This window comes from Primulina tabacum, chromosome 15 (assembly GCF_025594145.1).
Source record: "Primulina tabacum isolate GXHZ01 chromosome 15, ASM2559414v2, whole genome shotgun sequence".
In the NCBI taxonomy this organism is placed as follows: domain Eukaryota; kingdom Viridiplantae; phylum Streptophyta; class Magnoliopsida; order Lamiales; family Gesneriaceae; genus Primulina; species Primulina tabacum.
In genome coordinates this window covers 24670996-24694022 of record NC_134564.1, presented here as the reverse complement: position 1 = coordinate 24694022, position 23027 = coordinate 24670996, and the positions used below count along the sequence as shown (strand labels likewise).

The following is a 23027-nucleotide window of genomic DNA, read 5'->3' as shown; positions in this document are numbered from 1 at the left end:
ATTTGGACCATCTTTGGAGGTATTTTGAAGGCAAAAAATGCAACAAATTCAGTCCTATAAATACCACACGAAGGGTTGAGAAATGCGACAATAAAAACCTCCCTAAACTCTCCACAAATTCAAGTGCTTGAGGGCTACCAAAATCGAGAGCCTTCAGTCAAGTTTTGGGAAAAATCAACACAACAACTAAGGCAATATTCTGCATAGTAGTGCACATGATATCGGGCAAAGAAACATCCAAGGCAGATGGACTACAAGCGAGCCTACTCAAGAGTTTTTGAACAATCAAAAGTTCTAGTACTATCCCAGAGGTTTTGGGGCAGTAACCACGAGTCAATCTGGCCATCGTTCATATGTCTTCGAGCAAAAAATCAACTACATTTCGGTCTTGGAAATCTGCTGACAATCGAGCTACAAACAACTCACGATATTGTTAATGTTATCGCTAAGTCTCTGTGCCTGCATGCAAGAGATCATACGAGGAAAACTTCTCCACATGTCCGTCTCAAAATGAAATTGCTCCATGGCCAATGGTCTTACCAACACTGATCTTCTCTGAAAGTCAATTAGAACTCTATTCTTCATCATTCAGTCCATCCCCAAGATAATATCAAACTCTGGCATTAGCAACACAACCAGATCGGCATAAACTACGTGGCCTTGTAGTTCAAGATCGATATCTCTGACCACGCTAATAGCTGATAACTCCTCCCCTGATGGGACTATCACAGACTAGCTCATGTCGAGTCCAATGGACTTGACATTCAAATGATTAGTGAACGTCTCTGAGATAAATGAGTGAGTAGCCCCGGAATCTAACAAGGCCTTCGTGGCTACTCTTTTTATGAAGATATTTCCTGAGGGACGTTAGCACAACACATAAAATTATACCACAAAATACTAATCTTAACCTCATACATAGTTTGAAATTCCTATCCGAAGTCTCCAAAATACGAAGATGACATACTATTATTCCCAAGTAATACGAAGCATGAATTGCAAAAATAATAATACGGTGTTGAATTAGATATGTTACAGTCAGTAGGTACGTGTCTTGGTTTGCCTCCTCGGCTTGCATGTCGAACACTCTCCCCAGGATCAGTTGCCTCCACTGCGGGCAATTCTTTAGCATGTGATCACTGGCTCCACACTTGAAACATTTTCCCGAACCCCATAGACATTGTCTCATATGATGACGGTTGCATTTCGGGCAAACTAGTTACTCATCAGGCTTCTGAGGAGCCTTCTTTTGCGGAGTAGGACATTTGTATTTCGGCGGTCCTTGAAACGTCATCTTTCCCTGTTGTCCCTGGAAAGGCCTCTTAAACTGTTGCTGCTGGCCTCTTGCCATGTCTGTCGTTATAAATATCTTTCTGGTCTTGTTCAGCCGCCAAGGCTCTAGATAAAGCAATGGCATAGGCAGTAGGACCAGTCACTCGAACAACACGGCGCAAGATCGACCGTAAATCATCAAGTAAGTGCCTCAACTTCTCCCTGGCATCGTTGGCTATCAAGTGCACAAAGTGGCACCCCTGCTCGAACTTCCTCACAAACTCCGCCACACTACAATCTCCCTGTATCAAAGTCATAAACTCCCTGGTTAGGCGGGAGCGTACTTCCTCAGTGAAGTACTTGGAGTAAAACACCTCCTTGAAACCCTCCCAAGTAAAGGTCTGCAAATTCACTGCCACCGATGCACTCTCCCACCAAATTCTGGCATCCCTTGTCAACAGAAAAGTGGCATATCTGACTCTGTCTGCATCCTGCAGCTCCATAAAAGTGAATATCACCTCGATGAATTTAATCCATCCATCCGCTATCATCAGGTCAGTAGTCCCCGAGAACTCTTTCGGATCCATCCTCCTAAATCTCTCATACACCGTCTCTGGCCTGGGCCTCGCTCCTGTATCTCCTCCAGTATTGTTCCTTGAAAATTGTGCAAAGAACTGGGTCATCCCTGAAAGCATATGTGCTTGCATATCTGGCGGTGGGTGAGGAGGAGTGGCCCTCTCCCCATCACGAGCCTCTCTATCCTCTTCACATGCCCCACGTACAATCAAACGTCTAGGAGGCATACTGTTTCACAATTTACCCAACACGTAAACCAACATGCAAGAACATACTATCTGTATCATAAGATGAGCATAAACCGAACTTAAACATGTACATGTTGAAATCATGACCTTGCTGCTTACTATATGAAGGAATTTTAAAACTTTAAAACTTACAGACTTGAGGCGTAACTTCGTGAGCTTCTCGCAACAGGCAGTAGGAATAACCCTTTAAATAATACCGCTATGATACAAACTGTCACGTACCGTACTTTAAAACCCCTTAAAATTTGCGGAAATTTTTTCTTTCTTAAATAAGTAATAATCTTTGAAATTGCAATATAAATAAAATGCTTGACAAATATTTGAAATAAAAACCAGTACAAATTATTTCCGTGACATCAACGTCACAACCAACACGAGCTTGAAAAAGTACTTGTTTAAAACAACGTGAAGTATTTTCATAAAAAATCAGATTAAAGGAATTTAACATGCATAAAATTCTTGAAAACTTAAGCGGTTTTCGGGTTAGGCTTCCGCACCGTCCAAGCCAACTCACTGGTCCCCGCCTCTCGTCTCCTCGTACTCGTCCTCACCTGTATCGATCAAGTCTAGTGAGTTTAAAGACTCAACATGTATAAACTGAGAATAGCAAGTAATACATAATAAATCCACATGCATTTTAAAATAGCACATACTTACTTAAACTCTGAATATACTTACGTAAACATAGACGTGCCATAATTTTTTAAACATTTTCATAAACATGATGCATCATACATACTTAAACATGCATAAACATCATCATTTTGCGTAGAGATATGTTTCCAAGCAAGTGATCCATAACATAATGCGCCTGATCAGACTAAAACACAGTATTGTGCTGGCAGGGATCATCACAGCCTTTCGATCGAACTTCCACTCCCACATACATAATATCTTCGGTCATGCTTTACCGGGTGGATTGGTCACTGGTCATGCTTTACCGCCTCCCAATCCTGATCATAACTCGGTCATGCTTTACCGAGGTGGAAAGGTTTCCGGACACGTTCTTCGGCTTCCAAACCCGTTCATAATTGGTCAAAAAATAATTCGCATACCTCAAAAAAACAGAAAATGTTTTCTTTTTTTTATTATTATTTTGCACGTCGAAAATACTTATATAGTGTTGAGGGCTTCTTTGGATCTCGCTTGGGCGTCTGCGGCACATAATAAAACTTTTTTTTTCCAGAATGCTTGGCGCTCGGACGGTAACATTTTAACGCTCGGGCGTGCCTATCCCGAAGGCCTGGCGCTCGGGCGGTAAAAGCTTACCGCTTGGGCGCCGCTCAGTTCCAACGAAGCGTGCAACTCGAAATCTTCAAGAAACAAAATAATACATTTTATAATAGTTTGAGAAGTTACACGAGAAAAATCATAACTCACTTGTCTCTTGTCCGAAAATTATGAATTTACTGTACGTTTATATGTTGAAAGTTTTTCCAGAAAACCGACCGAAAAGTCACAGGATTCTAAATGACAGTAGATTTGGTTTTTGAGATTTAAAAATCGTTCCAAAATCGTTTCAAACATCATTGCTCAAACTTTGCATAACATAAACGGATTTTTGCATACATTATGCATCCAAATATTTATCATGACAAGATCGATGCAGAAAAATAAAAGAATATACATGTCTTTGCGTTAAAATGCACGAAAATAACAAACACCAACGCGGTAGATTATGGAGGATGACCGGAAGACGCTTGCTGCAAGTTTTCTTGCTCGAAACCAAACGTGAATCTTCATGAATTGCAAGGAAGGGTGGCTGCTGAAAGAAGGATCAAGAACCCTAGCCTTGCCCCTTCAAATTCATCGTGTGTGTATGTGTGTGTCATAGTTTAGGTAAAAAAAAATTTTTTTTGCTTAATTAACTAGTTAGGGGCTAAAGATATGCTTAGTTAAATAATTAGTGATAAAATATTATTAATCTAATTATTTTACCTCACTGAAAGATTTAATAAGATAATTAAATACTAAATTTCAAGATTAAAATTCCCAAATTCAAATTAGTATTTTTGAAAAATTTAAAATCTTAAAATCGCCTAATAAATTAAATTAGGCTTTAAAATGTTTAAAATTTCATAAATCATTTAAAATATCAATTTTCTTGACTTGAAATAAAATAGCATATTATTCATACATCGCGTACATCATCTCCCGTCTCCTATCCCGATCCCGTATTGAATATTCGCCTGAAACATAAACTCAAGAAAACGTTTTAACGTGCATCAAATAAACATATAATAATTTAAAATAATGCAAATCATAAAAAATGCATCGATAAAAAAATCATTTTTAAAAAATTAAATAAATAATTTAACATTTTAATAAATGCATCGATTTAAGTGTACTGATTTTTGGGCTCTACGTTGAAGGTTTCTTGTTTACATGGAAAAGACTATTTTTAGTAAAATTAATTTTTAATTTTTATGCATTTGCTTGTATATTTACGTACTTGCTATATTAGGTTTGAGCATGCTGAGTCATTAAATTCATTAGGTTTGAATGGTTGCAGGTGATGATGATGTTGAGTCGTGAGGTGTAGACTATCGAGTCATCCGGGAGGCGCAGTGCATACCCGAGGACCTAGAAATTTCGCATAAGTTAAAGATTTTTGATGATTTTATGGATTATCATTTTTACTTATAGACTATTTAGATGCTAGAATTTATAGAGTTGAATTTTAGACTTTTATTGCTTTATTTACTTATTCCGCATGAAAGGTTTTGGATATTATGAAATTCACTTATTGGATTATTTATGATAATTTATTTATGATGAATTAATTACGCATGGTCTAGAAAAATCTAGTATAAATTAAAAAAAATTTAGAACTAGGGGTCGTTTCAAATATAGTAACCAAAGTCCAGTAAATATATATGATTTGGCTAAAGAGATTAATAATCTTAAAGAACAAATAAAAATTTTACAACAAAATAATAATAACTTAAATTATCGTATTTCTGTTATTGAAAATAACAAAGAAGATTTATTTTTAAATCCTGAAGGTTTTGATAATCTTCAAGATATATCATTTCCTTATCCAAATAAAAACCATTTATCTGTTTTATATATGATTATATCTAAAAAATGATATATTAATATTACTTTATTAATTGATAATTCTTATAAGAAAATTTTTATTACTATGATTGACAGTAATGCAGATTTAAATGTTATACAAAAAGAATTAATTTTTACAAAATATTTTCATAAAATTACTCATTCTCTTTCTCATGTTAGAGGAGAACCTTTACAAATAAATTATAAATTACCAAAAGAATATATTTGTAAAGATAAAAACTGTATTTTAACCAGTTTTTTATTAGCAAAAGATATTTCTAGCCAACTTATACTTGGACTTCTTTTTATTTATCAAAATCCTTTAACATATGTTAATGAAATAGGTATTATAGGAACCTTTCAAAGTAACCAAATTTCTTTTCAGTTTATAACTAAACTATGAAACGTCTACTCGTTTTAAAATGCGGAAATATTTTTTTTATTACTAAAGCTCTCATTTTGAAAATAACCATTAAACATTTCGCATGCATGCGCTGTACAAAAAAATATAACATTTAAAAATGATCTTAAATATTAACAGTAAAATAATACAGTTTAAAATAACCAAACTCATCCCAAAATCATACGTAAACATGAACCAGTCAAAATCTTAAAATCTTCAACGTAGGAAAATATTCATCTCCATTCAATCTCATAATTTATAATGGGAAAAATATGCGGTCCTCGGGTCGTGTCACCGCACATTCCGCCTGCCTACTCAGTCTTCGGCACCTCCGGTCCCCTGATCAAAATACTCACCTGCATCACACACGCCTAGTGAGTCTAAAGACTCAACACACCTGTACCAATAATAACAAATACATATACTTAGCACACAGCAGTGAAAAATAGCATAATCAACATACATTTCATGAGCTTAAAAACATGAACATAAGCGTGTCGTGTAAAATGGTAACGTGTCAAAACATGTCTCATCATGTTATTATATTGTATGCGTAACCTGACCTGTCAAAACATGGTAATAGCATGTATCATCGTGTCAGCATATACATGTTAAAATCTTAATTTGAATTCCGTTCATAAGCTGTGACTTTCGTATCATCATGTCATCATGTCAGTCGATGGATCCATCTACGTGTAACAGCGGTACCCGGCGGCGAGGGTCATCAGCGACGGCATTACCCGCCCATTGAGCCCGGATCTTACATGTCATCGTGTTAGTCACAACTAAATCACTTCCTTCAAAACGTGTTTACATATTCATCACTTAAATAAAAACATGCATATACATAATTTTTCCTTTAAACCAAGCATGCACCGTAATTATCATAATTTCATGAAATTCATAAACGTGATGCATAAACATTTAAAATATCATAATTTTGTGCTCAGGGCTCTGACACGACCAAAATCTCACCCCGGGTGCAAAATGACAATTTTGCCCCTGGAAACCCAAAAATTATCGTTTTAACCCTGGACCTCTAAAATTGACCCGAAGCTTACCAAACTCCTTAAAATGTCTCAAAACATATTAAAAAGCATTCCTAGACATAAAATCGAGCCAAAAATCGCAGCTTATTTAATTCGTTTTAAAACTTGGATCGGGGTCCCGGTTTTAACCCGAATTGCCTCGAAACTTAATCAAAATTTTCCCAAATTCTTCCCATATCTTAAAAACACTAAAAAGTCCCTAATACTATAATACCGCCCCAAAAATCTTCGGCTACAAATCTCACAAGAGACAAAACTATCGGCCCCCTATCCTATATTCACGTTGCAACACATGGCCCCCAATCCCATAACCTTTCGGTCCTCTCCAATCTCCCAACCTGTCCAGCATTTTAATCTCATTCTTAAGGCTCTAAGAGACCTCCTAAACCAAGCTTACCCGAAACATAAAGCTGCCGAGCAAACCAACGTAGAAATGATCGCTTACACCATGGCAACCGAAGACCCTATTCCCTTGGCTCGCAAGTTTCGATCCTAGCAACCCGATGGAACCAACCATTAACCAAGCTCAAGTAGACCACCCTCAGATCCCTCTAGAGCCACAAGAGTCACAACCACGGCCCCATACAGCCCATAGCCACCCACACGATCGCTGGCACGCCCGAAGCTCGGCCGAAGCGAAATCACCTAGAACCCGACGGCTACTTGCTCTCATACTCGACTCTAGCATCAGGTTCCTTAAACCAAGACATGGTTCAACCCTCTAGCATCAGCAACCCACAGCCCCTTGCACAGAAATATATGAAACGTGAACAACCATCACAATAATGCAATAATTTCATGGAAAATCGAAAGGTTCTTCATGTACTAGGATAGATCGAAACTTTTCATGCATAAATACAACCACCAGCATATAAAACGTGTGTGATGCGTAAATAAGTGATACAATGAGTGCCTTATGGATTGAAGAACAAGAACGATACAATGGAGACCCGGATGGAGCTTTCTTTGCAAGAACAAGAAGGAAGCCGATGCTTTCAGCTGCCAAGTTCTGAAACCGAGGGTGGAGAGTGTTGAATGAGGGTGACGGCTAAGCAAAAATAATTAGGTTTAGGTTAATGACTATTAGGTGATAAGTTATATAATAAACAATTGGTTAATGAGCCCTAAAATGCTTAGTTAAAAGCTAGGAAGAATTTTAGGCCCAAAAAGCTTAAAAGTCGGTCCATTAAGCACACTCTCGAAAAATATTTCATGATGGAAAGATTTTGAAAATATTAGCCGAACTCTTAAAAAGTTCTCCGATTCGCTAAAATTTGCGTACCGTTAAAAATTAAAATTTTGCGGGTAAAAATACCCAGAAAAATCCCATTTTTGAAAACTAGCCTTAAAAACACCTTATATTAATTAATAAAAATTAATCATGTAATAAAATAATTTTCCTGAAAATTCCCCGGTCTCCGTTCTTGTTCGGGCGTGAAATGCATCTTGAAACCCTAATGCATGAACTTTTAAAAATATCATGAAATAAATTATGTCATGCAATAGTTATGCATAAAATGCATAAAAATAATTAAACCCTTAATTTAAATAAAAGCCTAGATTGCATGAACTTTTAAAATTATCATGAAATAAATTCTGTCATGCAATAGTTATGCATAAAATGCATAAAAATAATTAAACCCTTAATTTAAATAAATACTTAGATTGCATGAACTTTTAAAATTTCTTGAATTAAATCTTATCATGCATGAATTATGCATAAAATGCATAAAAATAATTAAACACAAATTAATGAGATAAACATGCATTTAATGCTTTAAAATAATTAAATAAAATACCAAAGAGATTTAATAACTTGCACATATGTGGTTCACGTGGACCTTCAAATTTTCGTGACGTTACAATCTACCCCCCTTGAATTGAATTTCGTCCCCGAAATTCGCTTATCCTCGATAATCAAAAGTTAGATTCTTAATTCTAGTATCCCAATAATTCACGCTTCCGCTGCGCTACTCCGATAAAATAAGTGTAAGATGTCCTTACGTCTCTTCAATCTTAATCAAATTGCCTACTAAAATCCTCGTTTGCGAATCGTAACTTAGAACGACTTATGTTGACTTAGTTCTATTTTACTCAGGCCTCGAATTATGACTTTTCTCAAACTTCCCAATATTAGAAATGGCAGTCCGAATTTTATTGCGTCTTACTTTTCTTACAATGTACCTGTAATGTTCATTGATCTATTACATTTGTATTTATACAGTTCACCCTAAGATACCATAGCACCAAAATTTACTGATCGATCCCTATCCTCGATAATACACTCAAAATTTAAAATTTATCTCACCCCATAATAATATTAGCCTAAGATCCTTGAATCGAATCTTTATTTTACGGCACCAAACTTTTGTAACTTAACTATTTACAAGCACATCGCAATATAAAATTGTTGTAAATCTTAATCCTCGAATAACGTTAATCCATAAAACTCAAATATACAATATCGATCTTCTACCTATAGTTTAAAACCTTTCAAGTCCCAATTACATGCTTAAAATATTTTATTTTCAATTACAATATAGTTGAGGCCTAAGACTCTTAGACTTTCCTCCTTGAAACGAATGTCGCATTCTTACGTATCCATAATGCTTAATTAAAATTAGCGTATAAAACTTAATAAGTTATCCCATGGTACCATTAGACTAAATTTAATAAATCAACTTCACTTATAACCCATAGAGTTCTAGAATCCTCATATCAAGCTTTTAGATTTCTTACTCGATAAAAATATTAATATTCATTCATTGATAATTTATGTTGAACACAACTAATTCTCTTTTATTTTTATTTCACCCAAAAATTTCGTATGAACAAATATCCCATAAATTTGAAATTCAAACTTACCTAATCCAAATATCTTTGGATAAAATAATTTCAATACACATATCCGCTTAGCCCCAAGTTTCTTAATGAGTTTCAAAATTTCTCAAGACAAGGTATCTACCTCACCTCTTACATGCGTCTGTCAAATATCTTAACCATCAATCACATCCAACTTTCTAGAAAAATTAAATTCCAACAAAAGTATAATTTTAACTCTTAAGATCACGATTAAAAATTATGATACATTAAACTTAAATTCCCAAAATTTTGTTAGCTCCATGTCTACTCTTATAACTTAACTAACTGATCAACTTCACCTTAAATTGTCATCACTTTAAATTCTTAATTTGCCACAACATTATTTCACTAACACTTAAATTTTCAAGCCCAAGATTGATTCATCCTACAATATCCTTGATTACCATTTCTTATAACATTATAACCCAAATATCTCAAGGTTCCAAATATCCCTTCAAATCTAAATCATCAAAAATTCCGGTACTTTAAACATTCGTGTAACGCCCCGAAAATTTAAAGGTCCACGCGAACCACATGCATGCAATTATTAAATTCTCTTGTATTTTAATTAAATGTTTTCATTGCATGAATTAATTATATTGTGCATATTTGCATGTTTAAAATATATTTTTCTACATGGTTGCATTAAAATATATTTTTAAAGGTTATTCGAGTTGCGATCGAGGAACGGAGACCGAGGGCTGAAAAATAGAAAATGTTTTTATTGGTTAATTGTTTTTAATTATTTAAATTAAGGGTGATGCTTTTTAAGTATTTTTAAAAATAAAGGGTTTTGAGGTGATTTTATACGCCGGGGCGTAAATTTTATCGGTGTTGGTTTTTCAACTAAAATACGAACTTTTTGGCAACCCGGCTAATAAATTCACAACTTAATTAAAGAAAAATTTTGTTATTATTTTATTTAATCCTAATTAAAACTAATGGGCTTAAATTTTATAGCTTAATAGGCCTAAAGCCTACTTAGTAATTAAATTAGTATTTAATGTGTTAAAAAGATCCCAAAACCCTACACTCTAGACACAACACACGGCCACACCTTTTCAAAATTCAGAAACTCTTTCATGCACACCACACACACACCTCACGGCTGCCCACTTCTTTTTGGAGGGGTTTTTCGAAGGTTCTAGCATCAAACCAAGCCATCGTCGCGTCCCGTTCTTCGTCGTCAACGCATATTCGAGCGTATACTACGCAAAGGAACGCCATACATCTCCTTTTCTCATCCATCATATCATATTAATGCTTTGATTATAGGATTCATGAAGAACATGTCTTATTTTTCCAGAATTTTCGAAATATAATGCTTATAGGTTTCGAATTCATGATTTATGTTGCACAAAAATTGTACAAGCATGTTAGGGGGCTGCCATGATGTCAAGTTAAGTCTAAACAAAGGTTTTATGTGATTTAGAAACACACACGATCCACCAAAAGCTATAGAAGCAAGACAGGAAGAACCGAAACCTGCTGTCATGGGGAAAAGTGATCGGGCTGCTTGTTGTAGGGTGAGGCAGGGTCTTGGCTGGGGCCAGGGCTCGTCCAAGGGATGTCGTGGGTCACGGGCTTGGTTAGGGTGTCTCAATAGGGTCCTAAGAAGGTACACTAGAGGTTGGCTCGGGTGCTGGGGCGTTGGCTAGGTCCCTAGGTGTGCAAAACTTAGAACCCATGCAAGGTAGGATTCTCGGCCAGCATGGGGTCTCATGGGAGGGCTTCGTTTTATGGTTTGGTTTGGTTTCTTGGTAAACTTAGGGTCCAGTAGGCTAATTTATGATGTTGGGCAAGTTTTGGACCAACATGGCTAGGGGGTAACTCGTGAAAATTGGAAAACGGCTCAAGGGGGTCGAGTCGTGGTCCATAAGGGCTAAAACAATATAAAAAGACTAAATTTAGAATTTAGGAATTTTATATTAAATTTTGGTATTTTTCGGGATTAAAACACCGTTAAAACAATTAATTAAAGATAATTGAAAAAGTCTAACATTTAAGCCAAATAAAATTATGGAAAAATTCACGTAAGCTTAAATAATTATTTGGGACATGTTAGAGTCATGAAATCTAGAAAAAAGTCGAAAACGTAAAATGTCGAGTCCAGGGGTAAAACGATCTTTTTACATCGGGAAAATTAGTAAAGGTCATGGCAGTGCCCTAAATGCTGTTTTTATGAAATTACGATTATTTTTAAATGTTTATGAATTGTTCATGATTAAAATATGATTTTTTTAGATGTCTAAATGATTTTTATGATTTAAGAAGACATTTAAAATACATGTTGCATGCTTGGTTTCAAAAAGAAAAAATGTAATGATATTCATGATTTTTCTAAAATGATGTGAATGAAAAATGTTGAAGGATGTGAAATGATTGTGACTAATTCGTTAATGTTGGCGACGTCGTGAAGGTTATGGTCCCAGTGGGAGCCCGACGATCGTGTTTCCATCATTGCGAATATGTGGTAACGGTTTTGTGGTAACGGAAGAATGGGAATATCGTGAGGGGAAAAGGCCCCAGAGGGAGCCCATTTATGGGAAAAGGCCCCAGAGGGAGCCCCGACGATCGTATTTCTATTCGAATCATGATAGGCCAGGGCCCAGTTGACCGGTGAGAGTGTTGCTGGTGTCCCCCGCCACCCAGTACTGTGGTTTTATGTAGATGGATCCATCGACCCTCATGAGCATGATCAGGAAAGTCACAATTAACGATCTGAATTCAACAAAAGAAAAGAGGAAAAAGAAAAGGAAAATGTTCATGATCATGTTAAAGGTTTTATGTCATGTCATGTTGAGGAAAAAGGAAAAAGTTAAGGTTTATGATTGCATGTCATGAAAAAGTATTTTATGAAAATGTTTATGTTTAAAGTTTTATGCATCATGAAAATGTTTACGAAAATGTTTATGTTTATGCCTCTTCATGAAAACGATATTTTAAGTACAAGTATTTTTCACCGTTATATGTTGACTGTATTACGTATTACTCGTTATAAAGATTATGGTGTGTTGAGTCTTTAGACTCACTAGGTGTGATGGATGCGGGTTATCATGATAATGCTAATGGAGGTCTTGATGGTTGATCCGACGGGACTGAAGGTGCACATGACCCGAGGACCGACGCTAGTTTCCGCATATATGTTATGATTTATGTTAAAAGATTTTATGACTTTTATCATGAGTATGAGTGGTTTTTGAGAGGTTATAGTATGGGCTTTACCTTTCAAATTATTTCTTTTTAGGTTTGGTAAACAGAAGACGATTTCAGATTTTATGACTATTTCACTTGATTTTTAAAATGCTAGTTGTTAGTGTTTAATTTTAAAGGGTAAAGTATTTTATAAAAATATTTTCATGTGAGAAAGGTACATGGCCGAAAAAGTGAGTGTTTATATAAAAAAAAAATTTAGTACTTTTAAAGCAATAAAAAGGGCATGACGTTTAATATAAACTTGTCAAATTTGGTGTGAGTCCATCTAACCCGCAACCTACCTTAGGTTGAGCTGGGTTATGAATTTATCAACTCGCCAGAAGACACGCCGATCCACATGTTGGCTTGCTAGATGACAATTTTTGGCCAGCCCTTAAGTCCCTCAAATGCCATTGCTTGTAAGTCTCCACTCTCTCGACCCTTTCCAATCCCTCGCACGCTACGACATTCATCACCTCCCTTCCAAGCATCTCCCTCTCGAGCATCAACCGATCTTGATCCTCTCGTGGAATCGTCGCCTCAAGCATATCAAAGAACGACGAGTAATGATTCAAAACCTCCCGGAACCTTGTCATGAAAAACGGGGTGTTGTATGTCCCATTGATCACTCCATGTACAAAAAGATCTGGTTAATTTTCTTGACAAGTTTGAGGACACTATCCCGCGGGCTATTCACACCTGCGGATTCATCCGGCACATGATGCAGCCTGTACAAGCAATTAACAACCACCATTTCATCTCTTTCAATTTTGAGATCCTCCATACAAATATTCTCCCACTTTTTAGCTATGGCATTATACTCAAAAGGGACATTAAATCTCTTGCAGTAGCTCACGACGCCCTGTCTGATCCACCCTCTCAGCCGGCTTGAATCCTGGCTGAGGGAAATCAATGCCCGTTATTTTCAACCGAGGAGTGCCTTCCGCCCTCAATGACACGCCTTGGATCAAACAAGGCCATTGAAAACCATAAAGGATCCCGAAATCAATTATATGAACCCTTGGTGCCTTCCTCGTGTACCTCCCTATCGACTTGTTTGCGAATATGTTCGACATCCTCTTAAAGGGACATGACGTCACATATATTTGATAAGATTTCAACAACTCGGACGTGGGGATTCGCCTCGCAGCAAAAGCTGCATACATATCCGACCCCGTTCCGGCCATTCTTGCCTCAAGGGCATTACAAAAGCAACGCGCCAATCTCTGGTTTGCATCGCCATAAGGAGAAGAGTATCGCCTGATCTGCTTGAGTATTTCTTCTCCACCTCTTTTGTTGAAGATCAATACAGCTTCCGCACAACGATTCAGCAAATTCATTAGGTCGACAACTGTGCAATAAAAATTTGCGCCAACAACTGCGACAAATATATCAAGGAAAGCTTGCTTACTTCTTTGAAAACAACATACTTCTTCAAGCAATCAGTGGTGTCGCCAATCATTCGCTCTTCTCTTTCCTTCCATCGTTTTATTTGGGGATTAGGGTTGTTGTACATGTGGGGAGAAAAAGAGAAAATGAGTAATCGACTGCCTTCACAAAGAAATGATAATGTGAGAGGCACATGACGTGGGTCAACGTTAATCTTAACGTCAAGATAACGACAGGGACCAATTCGGGAAGATTTTGAAAAATTGAAGGATTAATTAAGCAGTCAAAAATGAAGAGAGACTAAAATGGAAAAAGCGGTAAACAATAAGGACAAAAATATGTATTATCCTCAAAAGAGCAGACATCGACAAGTAAGAGACATATATCAATTACAATCTATGGGTGAGCAAAATATCGGTTTCAACCAAAAAAACCAATCGAACTTAATTAATTTGAAAAATCTATTCGATTTACTCGAAAGTTCAGTTTTAATTTTTTTTTAAATATCGGTTAGTTCAGTTTCGATTTTTAATATAAAACTTCAATTAACTCAACAAATTGAACTTTTATATAAAAATTATTAATATTACTAAATTTACAGATAAAGATTATAAGTTTATAAATATTACAAATTTCTAATAAATTTTTTCCGAAATAAAACTATACTTTAAAAAATATTTTTTAATAAGTAAAATTTAAATTATTTAATTCTATTTTTATATTAAGTTTTAAATAAAAACTTGATTTTTTTTAAAAAAACTAAAAGTTCGATTAATTCGATTACTGGCCGAAATTACCGCTTTTTCAGTTTGATTTTTTGTAGTAAAGCTTGGTCGGTTTTGTTTGTCGAAAAAAAATTTAGTTAATTCTATTTTAGAAAGTTTGGTTTTATCCGAATACTCACTCTATTAGCGTATAATACGGGAGATAGCCAACACTAGGTAGTTTTGAATCCATGGTCCGTCTCTGCGTAAAGGTAGTGTTGCACGGGCATAGGGATTTGCAAAACATCGTTTAGACCGAGAAAACTGAATTAAATTTAAAATTTGGTTTTGTTAACTCAGTTCATCGGTTTTTTCTCGAAAATATCAGTTTAATCGGTTCGATTTCGGTTTTGAATTTGAAAAATCGGTTAAAGCGATTAAATGGATTTAAGTTTATATATATAAATTAAATAATGGCTTAAATCGGTCGGCTCAATTGTTTAAATTTAATACATTTAAGTTTAGAAAGTGGAAAAAAAATTGAAAAAACAAATTTTTTAAAATATATATGTGTGTGTGTCTATATATATATATATATATATATATATTATATATCGGTTATTTAGGTTACCGACTGAAATAATCGATATTTTATTGGTTTGGTTTAATCGGTTTCAGTGGCTGTATCGGCCGGTCGAAAAAAACAATTCGGTGAGTTCGGTTTTTGACAATTTCGGTTTGGTTGTGACCAATTGCACACCACTCCGCGGGCAGATCGAACAAATCCAAGTTTCCTCAGTAACATAAACACAAGGCATCCACTGGACACGAATACAGCTAGATCGTTCGTTCTAATCCTCCGACAATCTTACATCTTTCAACTCGAAAATGACTTACAAGTTACAACGTGGATGGAGACAAAAAAAAAGGTACTTCAATGTGTTGTTTAACCAGAATTAACAATTTACTCAAGATGATTTCGATATCTATCACACATGCAACAATTCAAGAAAGCTTGGAATACACCGAAGATTATGTGGTTCGGCCTTTCGGCTTACGTCCACGGGAGAACAACCTGTTGCTTTTTATTTATCACAGCCAAGATACAAGAATGAAAATTACAGAGGAACTCTTTACACACACTCTCACAGACACTTCTTTATACAAGTCTCTATTCTCGTGTATCTACACTTAGTCTTCTTCCCTTTTTGTGACATTAGGACTGTTCACTCTTGACTTCCTCTCTTCTCTTTTTTTGTTTCTCTCCGAGAACCACTATGATATGTATATATATATTGACCCAACTCAAGCATTCCCTCCTTTACTTCTAGTACTCCTTGGTTGTTGAGTGGTTGCAACCGTCAATAACTCCTTTCCACATCCTTGGCTCATCTCAGTCACCGGGCCCTCACGTGCCGATCATTTGGGAGACACTTCCCTCACAATCTCCACCTTGTCTTCCAAATACAGGCTGTTCTCCAATACTCCTTGGGTTATTTAGACTCCACCACATTAACCAAGTTCAAGCAATGCTTAAACTTAGCTTGTGGCATCGCCTTTGTCATCATATCAACAGGGTTCTCATGTGTTGAGATTTTTTCTACTTTAACCAGGCCCTTTGTCATGATGTCCCTTACAAAGTGTAGTTTGATGCCTGCATCTTTCATGAAAAACTTGGTGTTTTGTAAGGTGTATAGCTCCTTGGTTATCAAAGTGGACTGCTACCCACTGTTGTGTAATCCCAAGTTCTTCTAGTATTCCTTTGAGCCACATAGCCTCTTTTATTCCTTCTGTAAGTGCTACATACTCTGCTTCGGTTGTAGACAAGGCAACAACTGGTTGGAGAGTAGCTTTCCAGCTGATAGCAGTTCCATAGAGCGTGAAGATGAATCTAGTGAGTGACTTCCTCGTATCCAAGTTCCCAGCATAATCTGAGTCCACGAATCCAACAAGTGGTTGTTTCTCATTCGTCTGTTGTCTGAACATCAGTCCCAAGTTTGAAGTTCCTTTCAAATATCTCATGGTCCACTTCAATGCCTCCCAATGTAATTCTCCTGGGTTAGCCATAAACCGTGATTCCACGCTCATAGCATATGCGAGATCTGGTCTGCTGCATACCATGCTATACATTATGCTCCCTACCCCATTGGCATAGGGTTTATTCTTCATGTTTTCCTCTTCTTCCTTACTGCTTGGAGAGTGATCAGTAGATAATTTGAAGTGTTGGCCAATCGGTGTACTTACTTGTTTTGATTCCAGCATCCTAGCTCTTTGAAGTACCTTCTTTATATATTGGCTTTGGGTTAGGAACAAGGTTGCATTTCCCCTGTCCCTATCGATATTCATCCCGAGTATTCTTCTTGCTTCTCCTAGTTCCTTCATTTCAAACTCAGAGCTTAATATTTTCTTGAGTGCTTGTAAATCAGTACGGCTTTTACTTGCTACAAGCATGTCATCCACATAGAGGAGCAGGAAGATCTTGGGTTGATTTCTGTCACTTCTCATGTACACACAGCTATCAAAGTTACTTCTCACAAAGTGTATTTGTGTCATGAACTCATCAAACCGTTTATACCATTGCCTGGGGCTTTGCTTGAGACCATATAGAGATTTCTTTAACAGACACACCTTTCCTTAATTTTCAGAGGTTCTAAAACCCTCCGGTTGTTCCATGAATATGGTTTCTTCCAAATTTCCGTGCAGGAATGCTGTTTTAACATCAAGTTGCTCTAATTCCAGATCAAATTGAGTGACCAATGCCAGCAAGATTCTGATGGAAGCATGTTTGACAACATGTGAATAGATTTCGTTGAAATCAATGCCTTCCACCTGTATGTATCCTTTTGCCACTAACCTGGCTTTATATTGTACTCCTTCCTGTCTTAATCCAGAGTCTTTAAGCTTGAATATCCACTTGCATCCCACCATTCTTTGTCCCTTAGGTCTGTTAACTAGCTCCCATGTTTTGTTCTTGTTTAATGAGTTCAATTCTTCATTCATAGCTTCAAGCCACTTGTTCTTCTGTTGACAGGTTATAGCTTCTCTATAGGAGGTTGGCTCTGAGTAATCTATCCGCTCTGCTATATTTAGTGCAAATAAAATCATATCTGCATGTCCAAATCGCTGAGGTGGTTTTATTTCTCTTTTCTTTCTGTCCCTTGTGAGCATATAGGAGTCATTGTCTTTACCAGTGATTAATTCAGTCTGTATTGGATCTTCTCCATGATCAGTATTCATAGAATCTTGAGGAACTTCATTTGTATTTTCAGAATTCTCCACCTCAATCTGTGTTTCCAAGGGAAGTTCACTTGACGGATTTGATGTTTCTTTATGTTGGATATATCCTATTTTTTCTTCATCAAATATTATATCCCTCGAAATAAAGCACCTGGGACCTTTATCTTCTAGATTCCACATATTATATCCTTTCACTCCATTAGGATATCCAATGAAGATGCATTTTACTGCTCGAGGCTCAAGCTTGTCTCTTTTGATGTGAGCATAGGCCATGCAACCAAACACCCTTAGATTTGAGTAGTCTATGGGGGCACCTTTCCACATCTCCATAGTGGTCTTGAAGTTTACTGCACTTGAAGGACACCTGTTAATCAAGTAACAGGCTGTAGTCACAGCTTACCCCCAAAAGGCCTTTGGTAGACCTGCATCTAGCAGCATGGATCTTGTTCTTTCCAATAGAGTTCTATTCATACGTTCAGCTACCCCGTTTTGTTGGGGTGTCCCAGCAACTGTCTTATGCCTCACGATACCCTTCTTTGCACAGAATTGATTAAACATATCAGAGCAGAATTCTAATCCATTATCAGTTCGAAGGTGCTTCAGTTTTGTATCCATTTGATTTTCATACAATACTAGCCATTCCTTGAACTTTGTATATGCTTCATTCTTAGTTTTGAGTACAAAGACCCAAAGCCTTCGGGAGTAATCATCTATGATTGACATAAAATACCTCCCTCCCGCATGACTGGCTGTCCTTGAGGGGCCCCATATGTCCGAGTGAACATACTCGAATGGCCTTGAGGTAGTGTGTTTGCCAGGCTCAAAGTTCACTCTCTTTGCTTTCCCTAGTATACAGAATTCACAAGTGTCCATTCCTTTGATGATGTCTCCACAAAGTAGTTTTTGTTTAGATAGTTCCATTAGACCTCTTTCACTTACATGGCCTAGCCTTTTATGCCAAAGCCATGTTCTATTAGTCTTATCTTCTGCCACAGCTGATCTTCCCAAGACTGTATTCCCCAGCAAGATGTACAGAGAGTTCTTCCTTACAGCCTTCATAATCACCAATGATCCCTTGAGTACTTTTAATTTTCCATTTTCTGATTTAAAGGAGCAACCATTTGATTCAAGTGTACCCAGGGAGATTAGATTCCTTTTGAGGTCTGGTACATATCTGACTTGCTGTAAGATTTTATATGAGCCATCATCCATTCCAAGTCTTATGGAGGCTATACCTTTTACTTTGCATGATCTGTCGTTCCATAGGATGACCACTCCCAAATCTGTTTCATGAAGAGTTTTGAACCATGACTTTGTGGGACACATATGGAATGTACATCCAGAGTCTAAAATCCATTCAGTTGATGTCCCTTGATCTGATATTGCCAATGCCTCTGCCGTGTCATATCCATCAGATGTCACAGAGGCTTCACCATCTTCATAGCCTTTTCCTTGATGATTCTTTCTTCTTTCTGGACAATTTCTTTTGAAGTGTCCTTCCTTGTGACATAAGAAACACCTATATTTGATTTGACTCTTGGATCTTGATCTTGAAGTGTTCCTCCTTTGCTGTCTTTTAGCAGGTCTCCCTCGTGTATTTAGACTTTCTCCTTGCCCATGACCATGAGAGTTCATTCCCTTCTATAGTTCTTTGGCCCTTATAGCTGATTGGACTTCCTCCAATGAGATTGATTGCTCCCTGCCGTAGAGAAGTGCATCCTTGAAGTTTTCATATGAAGTTGGGAGAGAGTTTAACAAGATTAGTGCCTTGTCCTCTCCTTCCAATTTAACTTCAATATTTTCCAAGTCATCCAAGATTTTGATGAATTCATCAATCTTCTCATAGATGTTCTTCTCGTCAGTGATCTTGAATGAATATAACTTTTGTTTCATGTACAACCTGTTGGCAAGGGATTTAGTCATGTAGAGTGATTCGAGTTTGGTCCACATAGCTACTGCTGATACTTCCCTGGAGACCTCACGCAGGGGTTTGTCTCCAAGACAGAGAATGATTGCGCTTTGTGCCTTTGCAAGATTTTGCACCTTTTCTTTCGGATCACCCATCATGGCTTCTGTTCCTTTTAATGCTTCCTCCAGTCCTTGTTGTATTAGGATTTCTCGCATTTTGATTCTCCACAGGCCAAAATCGTTCTTCCCTGTGAACTTCTCGATATCAAATTTCGTAGAGCCCATCTTCTTGATTGTTATTCGTGTCGTGTCGTGGCTTCGCTTCCCACGGACGACGCCAATTGTTGTTTAACCAGAATTAACAATTTACTCAAGATGATTTCGATATCTAGCACACATGCAGCAATTCAAGAAAGCTTGGAATACACCGAAGATTACGTGGTTCGGCCTTTCGGCTTACGTCCACGGGAGAACAACCTGTTGCTTTTTATTTATCACAGCCAAGATACAAGAATGGAAATTACAGAGGAACTCTTTACACACACTCTCACATACACTTCTTTATACAAGTCTCTATTCTCGTGTATCTACACTTAGTCTTCTTCCCTCTTTATGACTGTAGGACCGTTCACTCTTGACTTCATCTCTTCTCTTTTTTTGTTTCTCTCCGAGAGCCACTATGATATGTATATATATATTGACCCAACTCAAGCTTTCCCTCCTTTACTTCTGGTACTCCTTGGTTGTTGAGTGGTTGCAACCGTCAATAACTCCTTTCCACATCCTTGGCTCATCTCAGTCACCGGGCCCTCACGTGCCGATCATTTGGGAGACACTTCCCTCAACACAATGAATTGCCAATAGCTCAAAGTATTTCTGTCCCTTCGAATCTCTATCATATGAATCGTCTGCTAAAAATTGACAACCTAAGTAAGAAATAAAAAAAGAAAAGAAAAAAAAATCAAAAAATTCAAGGCTAAGGGTCACCCGCGGGGTGCTATAGAAACCGTAATATCAGTTACCGCAGCCATTCTCTCAGACCAGTTATGTGATTCCAAGAACATATACGAAATCCGAACCGCCACCTTACCCATATCTGGCCGGATTTCAGGATCATCAACCACACAATCTAATGCCAGACGTGTCAATTTCTCCACCACCTAGACCGGCTAAGAGATTCCCTATCAACCCACATCCTCCACCACCACCCTCCAACGCCTCCTTGAGTAAATCTTACTGTCCTTGATCTCTTCAACATTTTGATATGTTAAGTGGATGAATTATGGTTAGAATCACGATCACACGCCGCTAAGGGCACCCGCATTGGTGGGTGTTATAACACCCACACCTCATCAAAAATCGTGGGGTCCACATGCCACATACACATTACATTAACACATCTATTCTCCCACATTCATTTTAACATTCACACTCTTTATTTATAGGTCCCGCTGTCCACTCATTCATCTTATTCTTATTTTACATTAAATAAATTCAATTTCAAATTTTTTAATAAATTTAAATTATTATTTTATATTAATAATAATTTATATATATATATATATATAACAACGTTTAGCGACGGTTTGCGACGGTTTTGAAGCAAATAGCGACGGTTTTTTCAAAGCCGTCGCTAAATGTTCAATTTTCATAAATAATTCAAAACACGTGGGGCCCGCATGTCAGCAAATTTTTTTGTTAACTAATCCTCAATCAACAATCTAGTCTATATTTGTATTTTTTGAGCATATATTTGTGTAAGATATTTATATTACAGAAAATTTTATATTTTTGAATTCTCATCTATTTTAATAATTTTTTAGCATCGAGTTGTTAAAACTATTTTAAAGATAATAAAACCTTATAAGGTTATGTTGGAAGATAAAAATATGAATTTCAATTAAAGATGAAAATGCGCAAGCAATGCTTATGAAAAAGAGAAGTTTTTGTCATGAGTGAGATGTTATTTGTTAGGAAGTGTAATTTGGGTTCCTCAAAAGTAGTTTTATTACCATAAGTTTTTTAATATAACATTTAAATAATATAAAATTATTGGATTAAAGTCAATAAGATTAAAGTTATAATTAATATTTTATATAGATTTGATCTAGGGAAGAAGCAAATTATTACAATTTATATGATATGATAGTAAGAAGCTTTAGATGTATTTTAATGACAACTTGTCCAATGAATTTATGTTTCATGATCTCAGATGAAAGTAATAAATAAAAAAATAAATAAATAAAACCAAATTATTTTAATTGTTGAACCTATATGCGATTTAATCGAGTTTTTTAAATAATTTATTGGAGTCGACCCAATGCATGGTGAAATGACATGTTTGTCCAATGATTTCAAATTTATTCGTGTGTCTTTGTGAGTGCGGTGAGCGAGGTGTGGGAAAAAATATCGAAATTCTGATATATCGTACTTGTTGTACCGAAAAAACTGCATATATCGAATTTAACGATATACCAAAAATTTTATATTTTTCCGAAATTTTCGAATATCAGTATCGTTATGACTTTATAAAAATTTCGATATGTTGGTGAAAAAATTCATATATTTTATAAATTATAATTATACATTATAATCATAATATGTGAGAGTCCAGCCCATTTCAATTAACAAAATCCCAACTCATTTAATAATAATAAGATGCGAGAAAAGGAAAAAGAAATTACAACTATAATATGCGAGAATCCAGCCCATTTCAATTAACAAAATCCCAAGCCGTTTAATAATAATAAGAAGCGAGAAAAGGAAAAAGAAAAAGAAAGAATATAAAAAAGAATAAGGTCAATAAAAATATATGATCTATTTAAAATTTAATTAAATGAAAGAGATTTTGACTTTTTTAAATCGAAAAAAGAGTGTGACTCTATTAATTAGGTGAGATAATTAATTAGCTCACTAATTAGTTAGTTATATTTCACTTTTTTTTTAAAAAAAATATTTTTTAATTGGTCTCGTCTCTCGGTTTCAGTGTTTCATTCTATCTATTTTTGTGTTCCTCATAGCAAACAAAATAAAATATAATCAAATATCATTTGAAAATTTGTAAGAGAAGTAAGTATATACTCGTATGTTGTTACTATTATCGTAATGTTGCAGCAACTATAAT

General features: G+C 36.2%; 1 protein-coding gene and 1 pseudogene across 1 annotated transcript; both read right to left on the bottom strand.

Moving 5' to 3' along the window:
- Positions 1 to 1322: 1322 nt before the first annotated feature.
- Positions 1323 to 1955, bottom strand: LOC142525997 (uncharacterized). Its single transcript, XM_075630270.1, has 2 exons — positions 1647 to 1955; positions 1323 to 1574 (listed from the first exon to the last, which is right to left on the bottom strand). Exons 1-2 carry the CDS (start codon positions 1953 to 1955, stop codon positions 1323 to 1325), a joined length of 561 nt encoding a protein of 186 aa, XP_075486385.1.
- Positions 1956 to 12994: 11039 nt separating this feature from the next.
- On the bottom strand, positions 12995 to 17263 carry LOC142525996 (scarecrow-like protein 9; annotated as a pseudogene).
- Positions 17264 to 23027: the final 5764 nt, after the last annotated feature.